The 18,285-nt window shown below is 32.9% G+C and overlaps 1 protein-coding gene across 5 annotated transcripts in view; it reads left to right on the top strand.

Moving 5' to 3' along the window:
• Positions 1 to 18,285, top strand: part of LOC118195399 (cilia- and flagella-associated protein 251-like) — a 158,387-nt gene that overhangs the window by 47,930 nt on the left and 92,172 nt on the right. For 4 of the 5 annotated variants that reach the window (XR_015041669.1, XR_015041670.1, XM_085818581.1 and 1 more), the window contains exons 10-12: positions 4,115 to 4,186; positions 5,406 to 5,585; positions 11,794 to 11,853. Coding sequence is in view for 3 of the 5 variants with exons in the window: in XM_085818581.1 (XP_085674707.1) it covers positions 4,115 to 4,186; positions 5,406 to 5,585; positions 11,794 to 11,853 (312 nt within the window). In the remaining 2 variants the exon portion in view is untranslated. The remainder of the gene's footprint in view (positions 1 to 4,114; positions 4,187 to 5,405; positions 5,586 to 11,793; positions 11,854 to 18,285) is intronic. The other variant, XM_085818583.1, reaches the window with a different exon arrangement.

Raw genomic sequence — 18,285 nt, 5'->3', positions numbered from 1 at the left:
TTATATTTAGTATGACCTCTTGCCATCTGCCTTGTAGTAGATTAATTCCTCACAGATAAAACTCATCTGTTTTGGAATAAAAAAACTTTTGCAATGCTCTTTTCACATCTTGTGCATCATCCAAGGTTTGGAAGACCAAGTTGTTTTAAAACCTTTGGAATACCATCTTTCACATTTGAAAAAGAAGGCAAGTCTGAATGAGCAAAATCCAGAAGAAAGGTAAAATTTATTAACCAAAGTCTAGTAATTTTTCCTGATTAATTAAAACAGCATTAGATCTGGAATTTCATGCTAAAAGATAATGCCTTGGTGACTGACAAGGGCTGGTTGCTTACATATATGTTTTTGTCTCAGTTTGTCTAACTGTTGGCTGTACACGTCAGAATACACCAAAGAGCCATTACATTATGACCACCCTCCATCTGTAACAGTGGGCGCGCCCAGGAACAAAACCACAGTGCGTGCGCAGATGATGTTAGAGTATAGAAAGTGGCTATGCATTGTCTTTCCAAATGTAGCGCGATTAGCATCATAATGGAAAAAGCAGCTGATTTATCAGAATTCAATATAAGTCAAATCGTTATGGCTTGGCGACTGGGAATATCAATATCAGAAACAGCGTATTTAGTGGGTTGTTCACATGCAGTTGTTGTGAGCATATATCGAAAGTAGTGTATCGCTGCCCAGCAGTGTGTTATTGACAGTGCATTGATTCTGGAGAAGAGCAGAGATTGCTACTTAATGTTCACTGTGAACAAAGAGCTACAACAGCCAAAATCAACACCAGTTACAACGGTGGTGACCCAGACAGTGTTTCTCAACACACTGTGCAATGTACATTGTTGTGTATGAGCCTACGCAGCCGGAGGCCGAAGCATGTCCCTGCACTGACGGTATGTCATTGGTAGCTGCATCTGCAATGGGCCAAGAAACCTTAGAATGGAACATTAGGAGAATGGAGGAAAGTTGCATGGTCTGACAAATCACGTTTTCTGGTCCATCACATTGACAGCCGTGTGTTAATATGGTGATTTCCAAACGAAACCCTGGCTCTCATGCACAGTCGGAAGGAAACAAGCCGATGGCAAGGGTATTATGGTGTAGGCAGTTTTTTCATGGAGCACATTAGAACCCATAATCCCCATAGAATAATGCCTCATATATGTGCGCTATGTGAACATTGTTGTAGACCAGGTTCACCCATTCATGACAACAGTCTTTCCAGCCGGGGAAGGTGTTTACCAACGGGATAATGCACCATGTCATAAAGATCAAATCGTCAGGGAATGGTTGAGGAACATTCCAGTGACTTTCAAGTCATGTGTTGGCCCCAAATTCACCTGATATTAATCCAATAGAGCATTCATGGTCCCAAATGGAAAACCAAATTCATGCATGCTTCCATGCTACCCCCTCGCAATGTGCGGGTATTGCAGGACCAGTTGGTGAGCGTTTGGTACCAGATATCTCGGACTACCTATCAGCACCTTGTGGAGTCAATGCAATGCCAGATGCTGGCAGTTTTGAGGGCTAAAGGTGGTCCTTGGATCTTGGATCATATCTTTGTTTCTGGCTTCAATTACTAAAAGTTCTAATCAGTAATTAATTAATCATTATACCCAAGGCCATTAAAAATTAAAAAAAAAGAGGTGTATGTTATTAAAATACACCATGCCCTAAGGCAAAATCAATACTTGAGTAAATTTAGTAAATAAGCATTTGAAGGAATAATTAAGTAATTGATGGCAAGTTGATGGCAGCAATTTTATGGCAATAGGCAAGTAACCTTTGGCGATGCATGAGCAGGAGAAAAGCAACCTTTATCCATGGCAGCAGCAGTTGAAATAAATGAGTAGCTAAGGTAAGTGAGACATTCAGGTTGGAGACACATGACTAGCCCGAGCTATGTGATTGGTCAGAGCACTATTATGGGTGCCATAAACTTGAAGTACAAATTTGCATTTAAATAATGCTAAAATTTTACACACACAGTTAATAATGTAGTAATCCTAAAGATTTGAAAGAATAAATAAAGTCCTTTCTTTCTAAGTAATTGAAAATTTAAGTTGAAAAATAGTAATAATAAATATATACAGAACAAAGTCCATCAGCTTTGTCAGTCCCATCTTTGCAAGGTAACATAACACTTAAACACAGTTCTTGAAATATTAAAAATATATGCAAATTTACACTACCAACATAACGCATTATGATGGGTAGTTCAGTGGCATAATGTAATGGTCCTTCGATGTAAATGGTTTGGTTACATGGATCTCAGTGGATTATCCCCTCATATCTGACCATATATATAGCCTTTTTGGGATGTAATCTTTTCTAGATATGAGAAGAGCAAGTTCTACTACATGACACCCAGTCTTTTGACATTAAGTGCTTATATTAATTCCTTTACAGTTATATAGGTGGCATTTGATATGGCTTGGCTCAAAAATCTGCTCAGAAACCACTAATGAAATCTGGAAACATGGTTGATTTTTACAGTTTCTCTCTCTATTCCTGAATGACGATACATGTTATAGTCAAATGCATCTTCCACATACACTTGATGAATGTTTTGTCATGCTAGGGCTGCAGTACTACTTCTGTCAAACAATGCCTGCTATGCTTTGTCATTTTAAACTTTTTTTTTTTTTTTTTTTTTTATCAGCTTTTACTTTTATACAGTCAAAAGTCTTTAATCCGGACTCGTCGGGACTTCGGCGATTCCGGATTATAGATCATCAATTTAAATCTGGTAAGATGGCATGCAGAAATTATAAAATTAAAAATATGAAACTGTAATTTATGAAATAAAGAACAATTATGATCTAAAGGTTATCAAAATTTACAAAAAAAAAGCTTAATATTTATTTGTTTACTTTATTAAACATTTTTTTCAACACGTACATGAGTAAAGCATACATTATGCATAGTCGAAATTAGAAAATTGCAACCAGAAAATTATTTGATGTGTATTCGTGATATTTATAATGATAAGGAATTTGATTTAAATCACGACGGAGTACATCGAGATGAAATACTACATTTAGTAAGGAATTATAAGCCGATAAGCCAAATAAAATAAAAACATCTGCCCTGAAGATGAGGATAGTGCTGACAGACCAACTTCCAGTTCATTGTGCACCGCGACGTCCCCCCTTCCCCCGCAGAGCAGCGTGAAATTGATAAAAAGATTCCAGAATGGTTCGTGAAACAAAGGATATGCCTTTATCCATTTTTTTTCAGCAATCCCACTTTTTGTTTGATGGATATTGAAACATGCTTTCGCTTTGTAGATCCTTTGACAGCTCCAGAATCGTAAATTCTTTTTGACATAATCAAAAGTTCAAGCTTACTTTTATAAAATTGCTCTAACAGTCTGCAAAAAATAATAAGCCGGATCCAATTAGAAGATTAAGGAACAATGCAATCTGCAACATTAACTGAAATAGATAATTAGATCATTTTAGCTTAGCTTATACTGTTCGTTAAACAGTATACATTAAACTTATACATTAAACGCACATGCATAAACGTATTACGCGCATGCATAAATGCATATGCTACATAAATGCCTACACATGCGCTGAAAGTTTGTAGCTTTGTAGTCCAGATTATAAATCATTCCGGATTATGGACATCCGGATTAAAGACTTTGGACTGTATAACTTTACTAACTTATGATATACTCTAAGAAGCATGTTACTTTTATACATTATCTGCTTGCATGTTTTTTTCACTGAAAACTTCAGTCATCACAGTGTGACGTAGGATACTAAATCCACTCATAATTTAAATCCCCTCAAAATGGGATGAACTTTTGCATCAACCCATTATTTCTTTGTATACTGGACCTTACTTTATCATAATATTAATGTAATCAGGATGTATGAAATCAAAATTTAACTGATATTATAACATATATTGCAACTTATTATTCAGCAAATTGATATGTGCTTTTTGTATGTTAGTTAATTTTATACATTAGTATTTGGAAGTTATTAATTAGAATGTAAAGAAACTTAAAAGAGTATTTGTATGATGTGATAACAACTGGCTATATGGTATTATGTTTGTGATATTTATTTATTTATTTATTTATTTATTTTTGAATTAGGTCACTTGATGCTAGAGAAGGATCAGTGAATTCTGTGTCATTTAATTTCAAGCACGATCTTGTTAGGGAAATGTAAGAATTTTTGTTATCTTTAAAGACAGCCAGGAAGAAGAGTTTTTTGAATCTATAATAGTGTTTCTTGTGACCCTTAGCATTTTCAAATTTTAATGCTAGAAAAATGCAAAGAAGCATAATGTATCACATTGACATGTTTTCAATTAATTTAGTTATTACCAGTTTAAGCTTTATGATAATTTTTATAAATATTGACATATTAATTTAGCAGTCAAACAACAAAAATGAGCTTTATATTTCCAAATTTTTACAGGACTAGTTTCGATGGTTTTACGAAACCATTATCCTCAGCTGCCAAGGTGAAAAATGGCTTTGGCATCTGAGGATGATAGTTTGGTAAAACCGTCGAAACTAGTCTTGTGAAAATTTGGAAATATATTGTTGATTTTTGTTGTTTGACTTCTAAATTAATATTTTTTCGGCATGTTATTTTACCTTAATTAATGTTGACATAGTCAAGATCTCTTATAATTTAATTTAGAAATCATTTAAAATGTGTAAAGGAGTAAATGTGTAATTGAAAGATATGTGTAACAGAAATTATTGTTGCTAAATGATTGAAAGAATCATGTGCATTATATATTTTTCTTATTATATTTAGTTAATTGTGTTAAAACTGCATTTGATTCTGCATATGTTATAAAATATTTTTACATGAAATTAATGCAATGAATTTTCCTGAATGTTAGCTGAGGTATTGTAAATTATAAAATTAGTGTTATTTTTATAAATAATTAGTTTAAATGAATATTTTTGAATCTAATATTTCTGTTTAGTTTAATTTGTAGCATATAATATTACTTTGATAGTATAATATATTCATACTAATAAGATTTGCTCTATTTTATAATCTTAATGCTTAAATTGGAAGAAGTACGTATGGGAATATTATTATATACTTTAATTTAGCTTCTGAAGTACATTAAACAAATTCATGGATTCCATCAAATATTTCCATCTGTTTCGACATCATTGAAGTAATCAGTTACTTCATCTTCAGCAGAACAATTATAATGATTACTGTGTTTTAAGACATATTAAATGTAAAAGACAGTTTGTCTTGCAAATATTTCACAATTTATATTATTCCTAATTTTAATTTGTAAAGGCCATGTGTTAGGAAGTTTTATTTTTTGTCTCTAGGCAACTGTTACAGTAATAAATGCATTTTAATAATAGTTTGGGTTTTATTAAAATAAATGTATTTTTTTAATAGAACTGCACTTCAAATTAGAGATGGATCTGAAGCAAAAAACAAGCTTCTAGAGGAAAAAGATTTTATTCTGTGTACTACTGAAGGATATGTGGGTTATTTTTCCATTGAAAATAAAATTCTTAAACCTGTTTTGTATGGAACACCTCATATTGTAAAAACTATCACTGTGCATCCATGGCAGTGAGTAGCTTTTTCAGTTTGATTTTGTGCACATAAAACTAAATTTTACGTCATTCATATATTTTTATAGTTACTGTTTGGAAACATATTCTGAGCAGTCAAATTATTAAGTTGTAGGGACTTATATTTATTTTAAATAACTAATTTTATTTAATTTGTTATTACTTCCGATAAGCCTTCATTCCCCTAATTGTCAATGCCAGAATATTTAAATTTGGTAGCGTGTGTGAAGGAATGCAAATTCTACCTTGTGAAGAAAGATTTTAAAGACCGAGGTTCAGTAGGAAAGTTGGAGAGAGTTAGGCTATTGCTGTTACCTCTGTTGCATAAGCGTCTGCTCCCAGAGTTATTGCTGTTTCGCATGGCTTAACTGCATTTACTTGCTGCCACTAGTTTCGATGCAGGTGTAAGACACAGGAATTATCTGAGCCCTGTAGCTTAGTTCTATGACTTGTGCATATCTGCGAATTTTTAGTTTAGTTCTGTAATCTCAGTTACCGCCTAAGAAGAGGCGTAGTGTGTTAGCGTCAAGTTGATGCATTGTAAATTTTAAAGAGTGTAATAAAGGGTACTTTTAACCCCCTCTTTTCTGTGCAGTTACTAGTCTTACAGTTCTCACACTGAAGTGAACTCTACAAAGTATTTAAAATGTTACTATAAAGAAGTATTAGATATACTAAAACTTGTTCTTAATTACATTTTTTATTGTTATATGATACCAAAATTGGTGAACCTTTCAAATGATTTTATTGACACTGTGCTTCAGATTACTTGTTCTAGTCTGTTAGTTTCTTCAACAACTTGTCAGTAACTGAGTTTTGTACTTAGATGGCATTTTTATTTTCTTGATAATATTACTAATGCACATTCATTTGTGCAGAACTCTGGCTGACTAAAACATGTGAACAGTGATTTCTTTTCATTTGCTGATGGTCACAACAAAGCACAGCCACATTAGTATTTCATTCCCATCTTTATGTTTCATGTTAGTTATGCATGTCTTTGTTTTATCCATGATACCACATATGAGCTTTAATTTTAACATTTTATATATAGAAGTATTAGTAATAATTTGATGTGTACTGTGTACAGCAAATTACTTTTGAAGCACTCAAGCAGGCATTTCTCTTACTGGATCTTGAAGCAGCCAAAATGCACTTTTAACATCAACTAAACAAAAAGTAAACACATGTTTTGCATTAAAATCAAAATTTAATCATTCTGTTAAAAATTGATGAATATAAGTTTTAAGTGTTGAGTGTTTCACATATCTTGGCTCTGTAATTAATATAGAGAACAATATCTGACCTGAAATTTCTAACAGTGTAACACTTACTAATCAGCTCTTTGGTTTAAAGAATTATTTGAAACCAAACTTTATGAAAAGAGTAACTAACCTGACAATTTATAAATATTTAATTATATCTGTTTTGATATGTGAAGCTGGAACCTGGCCAGTAATTGAAAAGGAAAAAGAAATACTTAAGTCTTTGATAGAAAGATTTTGATGAACATTATTGTGGATAATCAGATAAATAGTATCTGAAGAACCTTAATTTGTTGGATATATTGGTATCTAGACATTATAAATTTTATAAGCACCCAAAGGTTAAGATGAGCTGAAAATAGAACTACCAAAAAAAATTCATATACAAGCCGATAGGTAAACTAAAGAGAGGGAGACTGAAATTTGGATATTTAAGACTGTCTGTGAAAGACATTATCTAACTTAAAAATCATTAATTGGAAGACTGAGGCCAGTAAGACAGCCTGGAATGAAATTCTGAAAAAGGCAAGGGCCTGTCATGGGCTGTCGAGTCATTGAAGAAATATATAGCAAATTAAGCTGTAAAAACTAGTTGAAATCTCTGTATACCCATTATGCACAAAAAGGTTAAATCAATTGTTAAGAATAAAATTCTATAGCAGTTATGATAATAATTTCATACCGTTTTGATAAAGAGAAAGGAAAAATAAATGGAATTTAAATTGTACATCTCAAGAAAGGAGAATGATTATTTTCATGCATAAATTTTACTTCTGGAAAATTAAATATATAATCTGTATGTGGAAAATGATTAACATTTTAAGTTTGTGAATTTCCTTTCTTATCATGTTAAGAAAATTTTAATTGTATATATATACTAATTTAATGTAATTTTTATAGCTTTTAGGATTATAAGAAATTACATTCTTCAAAAAAGTTAAATTTTTAAAGAAGTTTGATGACAGAGTAAAGTTTTAAAGTATAAAACTATGCAATTTAGTTTATGAAGAATAGATGGAAAATTAAACAAGAAAACATGTCATATTATTCAGATTTTCCGAAGTGATTAAATAGAAAAATTTTATATTTAAGTCAGAATAGAAAATGATGCACTTCTGTTATTAGCAACAGTTATAAAATAATACAAGTTGGATTAATGAAAGTTATTTAAAAAAGTATGCTTTCATATCAAATAAAATTTTTTGGGGGGTTCATAGTATAATATAATATTATACTATGAACCCCTATGATTATGTAATATTATATTACATAAATTTGTCAGTGATTTTAATTTGAATTTACAGCATCAGCATTTTGTGCATAATTACTTGTGTAAAGAAATATATTTTTAATGCATATAATTCATTCATTTGAAATAAATTAATTTAATCATTCTTATAATGTGAATTTGTGTCACTGTCATTTTGTGCATTATTATATGTGTAGAGAAATACAACTTTTAATGTACATAATTCCTTTTTCATTTAAAATAAATTAATCTATTAATAATCTTTTAACAGTGGTTTTAATTATATCATATTTATATTGAATATGAAATTACATTTACATTTTATCCTGTTACTAAGCATACTTTTGAAATTGTAGAATTTTATCACAATTGTATATATATATTATATTATATTGCCAATATAATTTCTTTATTTTACTTGTGCCCAAATATATATTTTTAAAATATAGTTCATATTTTAAAGAAATTTCTGTAATATCAAACGCAGTTATGTGCTATTATTTTACATTCATGTCTCTAAATTGTTTTGTCCAATCTTTGGAAATAATATACTGTGCATCTGTAAGTTTTAGAGGTAAATTTGCACAAAATGAAAATTAAGAAATAGTATTCTTACTTCTTAGCTTTCAGCACACTATTCTTGTAAGTGTATACAAGGCTTGGCATGGTCATACAGTTTTTAGAACCGTTTTCCTTTGTAGAACTAAATTTTTGGAATACTTTAAAGTCTCTTGTTACAGTTTTTTTAAATATATATATATATAGTGCTATTAAAATAATGATATTTAACATGAGACTTCATTTTAGAAAACGGAAAGTAGTATCCAGAGACCAAATCAGCTAACATGGTGATTAAGAATCATGAATTTTTCGCATGCTAGAAACTGCTTGTCGAAAATCAAATTGTGTGATGGCACATTATTGTTCAGTAGAAACTGGTTATTCAGTCTGTTGAGCTTTTTAGTACTTGACACTCTAAACTTCAGAATCTTTTCATTATAGCTTTATGGAGTTCATTGTCTGACTCTCAATATTTACAATTCTTTGGGAATTACCCCTTCCTAATCTAAATACACTCTTCAAAAGTGAAATTGCAACACCAAGAAAAAATGCTTGTAGCGTCATGCAAATTACAGGGAGAGTTGCGAGATGGATATGCAAATGATTGAAAAAACAGACACATAAAACTATTACTGTACAAAGTCTGTAATTCGTATCCGTAAATGTAAGTCTGTAATCTATTATCCAGAATGATCTATAATCCGGACCTCAAAGTCACAAACTTTTTTTTTGTATGCTTTATGCATGCACATTTAATGTTACGCATGCGTGTTTAATGTTTACTCATGCGTGTTTAGCACAAAAAACGAAGCAACTTAAACAACTTACATTGAAAGAAATGTTTAATAAAGTAAACAAATAAATAATAAGCTTTTTTTTTTTTTTTTTTTTTTTTTAATTTACATCATAGTTGCTCTTTATTTCATAAATTACGGTTTCATATTTTTAATTGTATAATTTCTGCATGCCATCTTACCAGATTTAAATTGATGATCTATAATCTAGAAAAACCCTTAATCTGGAATCGCCAAAGTCCCAATGAGTCCGGATTACGGACTTTGTACTGTATAAACCAATTTATTCAGTATCTCATGTGCCCACCTCAGGCAGCGATAAAGGTCGCAGTCTGGCGAGACATGCTATCAATGAGTTCACTGATGGTTGCCTGAGGCAGCCTTTCCTAAGCCACATCCACTGATGCATGCAGATCATCCAGGGTTTGCGACCGTGGTTCTCGGTTTATGTCACGTCCAATGACATCCCACAGGTGTTCAATGGGATTCAGAGCTGGAGAGGCTGCCGGCCAGGGTAGGATGTCAGATCCAGAGTACGCTGTGCAACTTGCAGCTTGTCATTTTCTTGCTTAGTCTTGCTGGACTGTAAGTATTGCAGAGTGTTGGGTGTGCCCTGCAACTAGGGCAGAACAACAGGCTCCACAACTTTGGTGACGTAGCGGTCCTCTGTCAAACTGCCGTTAATGTGTACCCAGGGATGTCTTGTGATCAAACATTATGCCTCTCCAAACCATAATGCATGGTGCAAGACCGGTGAAATGCTCGGCAAAATGGGCTGTTTGTTCTCTGGGTCGCCGCTATATCCATCGATGGCCGTCATTCCTCCACAGACAGAAACAAGATTCATCCATGAACAAAACCCAGTGCCATTCGATGGTCCCCGCACTATGATGCTGGCACCACACTAGACCTTTGTTCAGCAGTCAGTTCAGCCCTGTGGCTGGTACCCGCAAATGTAAGTATGATTCATGTAATCTATTTATATAGTTTGGGTGGACACAGATGCACCTGTTCCTGGAGGCAACCAGCTTTGGATGTCACGTGACGTGGATAAAGGGTCTCCAATAGTTGACTGCTGCATACACTTGTCTCTGCGCTCTGACGTGCAATTGCGCATACCACTTCCTCTTTGATAAGTGCGTACACCTTCCTGGAATCCATCATGTGATACAATGTTGGATGGTATCCACGTTGTGCCCAACACGAGTGGCTGTCTTGCGCATCGACAAACCAAGTTCATGGAGTTTGATAATACAGTCATGTTCCCCGGTTGTTAACTGATGGTATCGAGCCGATTCAGCTCGCCGACGTCTCAGAGGCATTTTTCTATGCTTCTTCTAAAGTCTCTAATGCTCCATAAACCCTCAGATGCTGCTTATGAGAAGGGAAAGTGGCTGATCTTTATAGCCAACATATGCATACCATGTGATCCAATGCATGTGCAACTTTTATCATTTGCATACCCACCTCAAAACTCTTGCTCCTGCAATTTGCATGACGCTATGCACATTCTTTCTTGGTGTTGCAATTTCACTTTTGAGAAGTGTAGATCACCAGCATGACCTTTAAAAATTTCTGAAACCAAACTTTTGTGGCTGAAGTGAACCTTCTAAAAACCCAAGCCCATGACTTTCATTTTGGGTCAAGATAATAAGCACTGAATTTCATGTCATCACAAATTGTTTGAAAAATTTTGCTATATTATTTATGCAATTATATTATTTATGCTATATTATTTATTATATGCTTTACAGCAAAACATTATTGCTATTCTCTGCTCAACTTCTACAAAAACATTATTGCTATTCAGTCTACAACAGATGTCCAAGCAAATGGTAAAATGCATAGAAATTTCTGGCAATAAGTAAACAATATTTTAGAAAAAGCAAATTATCATTATGCCATAGAAATAAATTTTGCCAGTTATCATTTGGCAGATTGCTGGATTAAAAAAAAAAATTTCCAAATGTTTGTAGATGTGCTGCATTTGTTATTTCTGCTGTAATGCAAGTTCATTATACGATGAAATATATATTGTATTATAAAATGATCATATCATATTATATAATAATTATATAAAATGGTATGGAGTAATTCTTATAACCTTATATTATAAAATGACATGGAGTAACCTTATAACCTTAATTATATTCTTATACAGTTATATAACCTTATTTATGTTCTTATATAATTATATAACCATATATAATAATATTCTTATAACCACTCTTTTATTCATGCATCATGTTTTTAAAAAGATTGAGGCTTTATTTGCTGCATTTATAGAACACAGCTTTCTCTTTCATTCATACATAATTAATTTTTAAAATATTTTAGGCCTTTCTTTTATATTGGAGATTATAATGGTGGACTTCAGAAGTGGAACTATAAAACTAAGTACAAAATATTTATACTTTTATGGTTTTCCAACTATATGCATATACTTCTATTTTCATTATTTCTGTTTAGCATACTTCACATATACCTTGTATTTAAAGAGCTGAAACATTTTGGGGTTAATTTACCTTATTTGACTTAGATTAATTAAGTTTTAATTAACATTAATTTTTTATCAGTAGCTGATTTATGAAGCAAAGATCCATTTTGCCTGATATTTTGGGGCTTCTCATCTATAGAAATAGAGTATATGTAATATTTTTTTAAAAAAATCATTGTGTGTACCTAGTAATTGTGACTTGTGGGACTAATAAATCTGCTTGTAGCTAGATACATTGCTTGTAATAGATACATTATCTATCACATTAACTACAAGCAAGTGTTTATCAGCCAGACTAGGAATGATGCAATTCTGTAACATATCAGTGCACCTCAAACCCATCATACTGACAGTTTGAATAGCAGAACCACGCATTTCCTGGAAGAAAAAAGGTCTAATCATGATTGATGTGATAAATCCACAGCACACTGTGACCAACACCCGAAGGCGAGGATAGAAAAGTCATGAAGGGGATGTTTCTCACTCTTATTGCAGCTCATTTCATACATGATTCTCATTTGGGGTTACTTTCATTTTGCTGCCCAGCACCATATGTTGCCCCTCTTTTTTTTTCTTGTGCTTTCAATAAAACCCTTGTCATTTCAAACATGCATGTCAATTTTTACCTTTCTACCTACATTATTCTGTAAATTATTGAGTTTTCAAATGTTGATGGTCTTTTGGGTCACCCTGTAGATAATTTTAGTGAAATTATATGTGAAATTGTTGTATTTTTCTTTGTGATGTAGCACCAAAAGCTCAGAGAAACGATGTTCTGCCAGAAAAAAATATAATGCAGGGACAAGTCTATTTAACATTGAGTAAATGGCTATTTTGCAAATTTAAAGAAATATCACCAAGCTGGCAATGTTTTTGGTGACTGATTTTTTGTCGCCAAATTTGACGAAAAGTTGATGAAAGTCGCCAAAGACATTTTGGTTCTGTCCCTGTACAACTGTAATGGATACTATAACTGAATAACTGTAATTAGATGTTGAATCTGTGTAATTGTAACCATGTTTGCCCTCATATGCATTCCAGTAATTTTGAGAAGCAGAAAATACTAGAAATATCTCTATGGCCTGGTGAAAATAAGATCAGAAAGAGTTGTCACTTTCTCAGTTGTTGTTAGTTGTTTACTTCAGCATAATTGATCAATTATTAATTCAGAATAAGTTCCGTAATTCTGAAGTGTTTCTTTTGATAAAATAAACTTTATCAACCTATCATCAACCTGGGTGCATTCAATCTGTTATGAACCCGTACGCATGCAACTATATAAATTAATTTGCTGTTTATTAATCTGTATGATTATTGTTCGACGAGAGCATTGTTATTACTGAATCCCAAGATTTCATAAATATCATCCCATGCATAAATTGTGTTTCAGGTTGCTGAAAATTTGCATAATTTTATTGGAAGTACAAATATGTTTCAGTAATTTAATAAAAATAGCACCACCAATAAGCTATGGTTAAAATTATCTGATGCAAAGCATAATATCATAAGGTTTGACATCTGCTTACAAAATAGCCTTGAAATATTAGTGATTTTATATCAGCATCACATATTCTTTTTTGTGCGAAAATGTTGAATTTTGAACCAAATGAGCATCATTCTGAGGAACTTTTGGTTACTTGAAGAAACTTGCTGCTGCATCACATCAGTTGCTTGTAGAAGAATATGATAAGGCTGCCTTAAGTGAGAGAGGTTATTGTAAGGGGTTTTAAAGGTTTAAGAATTGTGAATTATACATTGAAGACAAAGAATGGAGCAAAAGGATGAAAATGCATGAAGACGCGGAAATGGAAGCATTATTGCATGAAGACGCGGAATTGGTAGCATTATTGGATGAAGATTCAATACCAAATGCAAGTAGAACTTGCACTTACATTAGGAGTGACTTAACAAGTGATTTCACATTGCTTAAAAATCATTGGAAATGATTCAAAAGCAAAGGAATATGGGTTCCATATGAACTGAAGCCGAGAAAAGTTGAATGGCAATTTTTTACCTGGGAAATGCTGCTTGCCAAATGTAAATGAAATGGTGTTTTGCATTGTAGTGTTTGGTGATGAAAAATGGATCCACTGCAATAACCCAAAGAAAAACAAATGGGGGCAACCTGGCCATTCTTTACCATCGACAGCTGAGCCAAATATTCATGGATAAAAATCATGCTGTGTATATGATGGGATCAACTTGATGTCATAGTATTATGAGTTGCTCAAACCAAACAAAACCATTACTGGGGGTATCTGCTGAGCACAGTTGATGAGACTGAGACAAGCACGCAAAGAAAAATATACCCACTACTCCAGCCATGACAGAATTACGCTCCTGCATGAAAATACTCATCTGCATGTTGCAACGGTAGTCAAAACCTACTCGGATACACTCAAATAACAAGTTTTTCCCCTCCCGCTGTATTAACTAGACATTGCTCCTTCTGATTACAACTTGTTTTGATTAATGATGAATGGTCTGCCTGGACGTAATGTTCTTTCACAATAAGTGGCAGTTTTGATGAAAAACAGTGGAGACTTATTTAAACTTCCTATATGTAAATAAAAATTAAAGGAAATTGTGTTGATTGTTTTTAAAATATTTAAGTATCAAGCTATTCAGGTTATATATTTTATAAAGGAAAGATATTTTTATGCCATTATGTCTGCATAAAAAATGGAAGGAATAATGACTGTGAAAACCGTATAATCTATATTATATATATAAAGTTTAATTAATATTCATTATGATGAAAAATGGCATGTATTAAATAAAATATTATTAAAGAAAATTATGTGTGTTGTTTTTTAATTTTTTTAAAATATCAAGCTACGTAGATTATAAATTTTATAAATTAAAGACATTTTATATAATTCTGAAGCACTTGAAAATGTTGAAAGTAATTTTGTAGTAACTTTTTTTCATGTATGATTAAATTTTAGTTTTTTGTTTGATATAATTATGAACTGATCTTGAGTCTAATATTCAAAGTCAAAACTGCATTAATTATATTAGGCTTATGTCTAGTTACTATTTATTATGCTGAAAAACAGCCATGTTTTGACTAAATAATTCTTGAATGGAAATAAATACTTAAGTATTAAGCTGTTTAAATAAACCTTTTTCATGAATTATGTTTGCTTATCAAGGACATGTATTGCAACAAGTACTGTGAATTATTTAAAAGCAACCTAAAAATTCAAAAGTTAATTTATAGTAATTCATTAGAAGAAACTTCAACAAATGTCTTAAATTTAATAATGTTGAAGGAAATGTGCGTAATTTACAGACTGTTCATATCAGTATTGGCAAGGGAGAATGCAGCTTTTTTAACCAGGGAAAACGGTCACATTTGTGACTTAAATTAGCTGTGAGTGTGATTTTTCCTTTACCCTCTACCAGTGATGTCACAATCACAGTTCTAAGGCCTTGTTATTTCGGTGGTATCAGTACAACTAACAGTTGTGAAAATAAAGGCAACATAATCACTTTTATTAAGTGCTTTGTATATTAATGCTATATATTTGCCAAATAAAAAATTAATTTTAAATTTTTCACTTCATCTAGTAAATCCTTTTCATAATAATAAATAGAATGCAATACAGAGTCCATAATGTGGACGTTCATTATCCAGAATGATGAATGATTTATAATCCGGACCTCAAAGCCACAAACTCTTTTTTTTTTTTTTTTTTTTGTATGCTTTACGCATGCGCGTTTAATGTATAAAGGATGGTATAAGCTAGGCTAAAATTATCTTTACTGATTCTAAGGCATTTCAGTTAATGTTGCAGATTGTGCCATTTCTTAATCTTGTAATTGGATCCAGCTTATTATTTTTTGCAGATTGTTAGAGCAATTTTATAAAAAATTAAGCTTGAACTTTCGATTATGTCAAAAAGAGTATCCAATTCTAGAGCTGCCAAAGGATCTACAAAGCGAAAGCATGTTTCGATGTCCATTAAACAAAAAGTGGAATTGCTGCAAAAAATGGATAAAGGCATATCCGTCTCAAAATTATGCAATGAGTATGACATTGGAAAGTCAACTGTATATGACATAAGGAAAAGGAACTTTTTGTGGATTCCTTCACCCCATTTGCAATGAATAACAGAAAAAGGGTTCATTATCTTAAAAGTGATGATTGAATGGGTCAGACAGCATCGCAGTGAGGGCGTGCCATTGACGGGTCCAATGCTAATGGCTCAAGCCAAAATATTTCATGAAGAAATGAACTTAAACACTGAGTGCACATATTCGACAGGCTGGTTAACCAAATTAAAAAATTGCCATAGTATAAGACAATTACAAATTTCAGGTGAAAAAGCTTCAGCTGATACTGAAGTTGCTGAACATTTTGCAGACTAATTCATTGAACTCATTACTGGTGAACAATTATCTCCAGAACAAATTCATAATGCTGATGAAACTGGTCTTTTCTGGCAATATGTACCGCGAAATACCTTGGCAACCTTTACAGAATCGACTCCAGCTGGTGTCAAAGATTCCAAAGCAAGACTAACAATTTTAGCATGTGCAAATGCTGCAGAAACGCACAAGTGCAAACTTTTCGTAATCGGAAAACATGCACGACCTCTAGCATTTAAAGGAGTAAGAATTTTTCCCGTTATATATCGCGCAAATAAAAGAGCATAGATGACACAAGTGTTGATGAATGATTGGTTTGAAGATCATTTTACATCCGAGGCTCAGTGACATTCGAATTCGGTTGGTTTACCTGATGACTCAAAAATAGTCCTGATTGTTGACAACTGTTCGGCGCATACTTCACTTAAAGTATTAGTGAAAGATAATGTATCTGTATTATTCTTCCCTACAAACTGTACGTCTATCATTCATCCTATGGATATGGGAATAGTGCACGCACTGAAATGCAAATATAAAGTAGCATTTTTAAAATCTATGCTAAATTTGTTGAACAATGACAAGACTATTCAAGACTTTTTGAAATTTTTTAGCATTCAAATCTGCTATGTGGAGCATCGCAAGATCGTGGGAGGATGTGTCTCCAGAAATGTTAAAAAAAATGCATGCCATAATTTATGGCCAGCTACCATATTTCATGGGGAGGACGATGAAGATGATAGCTGCGAATTTGAAGGTTTTCAGACATCGCAAACTAAAGGTAAAATTTTCCAGTTATTGGATTTTGTAAAAAAATGTGGAGAAGCGGTAATAACTGAAGATGATGTTGGCACATAAATATTAACTTGGGTAAATGCCATTAGATGGCTGCACCAGTCAATGTATTTGATTTGGTGTGTCTTGTTATTTTAACATTTTGGCACTGCAGACAAGCTTGAGCGCAGTCACTTGTTTCTTTCTTCATCCTGGGCCATACAAACCTAGCAGTTATCAGTTTTAGAGTAGATCTGACTCCAGATCAGAAGGTTGTGTGTTCAAATCACGTCCAGGTCACCAGATGTTAGATTGAAAATCAACGTTTAGTGCATATCAAGAACCAGATGCCAGATTTAGTGTCATCCATATTGATTTGATTGGACCTTTGCCACCATCTAATGGTAAAATTTATTGTCTAATCTGCATTGACAGATTTTCCTGTTGGATGGAGGTAGTTCCTTTGGAAGATATAACTGTGGAGATTGTGAGTAAAGCATTTTATGAATATTGGGTGAGCAGATTTGGAATGCCAAGCTGTATTGTAACTGACCAAGACCGCCAGTTTACCTCCGAAATGTTTAAAAATCTTGCTGCCATTTGTGGTGCTAAACTTTTGCATACAACACCCTATCATCCCCAATGCAGTGGGAAAATAGAGCGTTTTCACAGGACATTGAAGGCTGAAATAAAAGCTCATAATAATGTAAAATGGAGTGATATGTTACCAACTATTTTGTTGTGATTAAGAGCTGCTATCCGAGATGGTACAAACCATTCTATTGCCCAAATGGTATGTGGTACCAGTATCAGGCTTCCTGGTAAAATTTTTGAAAAACCCAGTGTCATTGTTGAACCTGACACATTTGTGTTCAATCTTCAGCAGCACATGGCTCTATTAAAGCCAATGAAGTCTGCCAATACAAGTCAATCTTATCAAAACGTTTTTGTACATAAAGATCTAAGGACCTGTACTCATGTCTTCGTGAGAGTTGATCGAGTGAAGAAACCACTAGAGCCTGCCTATGATGGCCCATTTTCTGTGGTAGAAAGACATGATAAGTATTATTCCATACACATAAAAGGAAAGGATGTTAATATCTCTATTGATAGGTTGAAACCTGCTTATTTTATGAATGCAGTTAGCATGCCAGAGATATCCAATAAGCTTGATAATGATGTAGGTG

The sequence above is a fragment of the Stegodyphus dumicola genome, chromosome 6 (assembly GCF_044657685.1).
Source record: "Stegodyphus dumicola isolate Sdum_Otavi_A_Nest chromosome 6, ASM4465768v1".
NCBI lineage: Eukaryota > Metazoa > Arthropoda > Arachnida > Araneae > Eresidae > Stegodyphus > Stegodyphus dumicola.
This window is presented reverse-complemented; position numbering and strand designations above follow the sequence as displayed.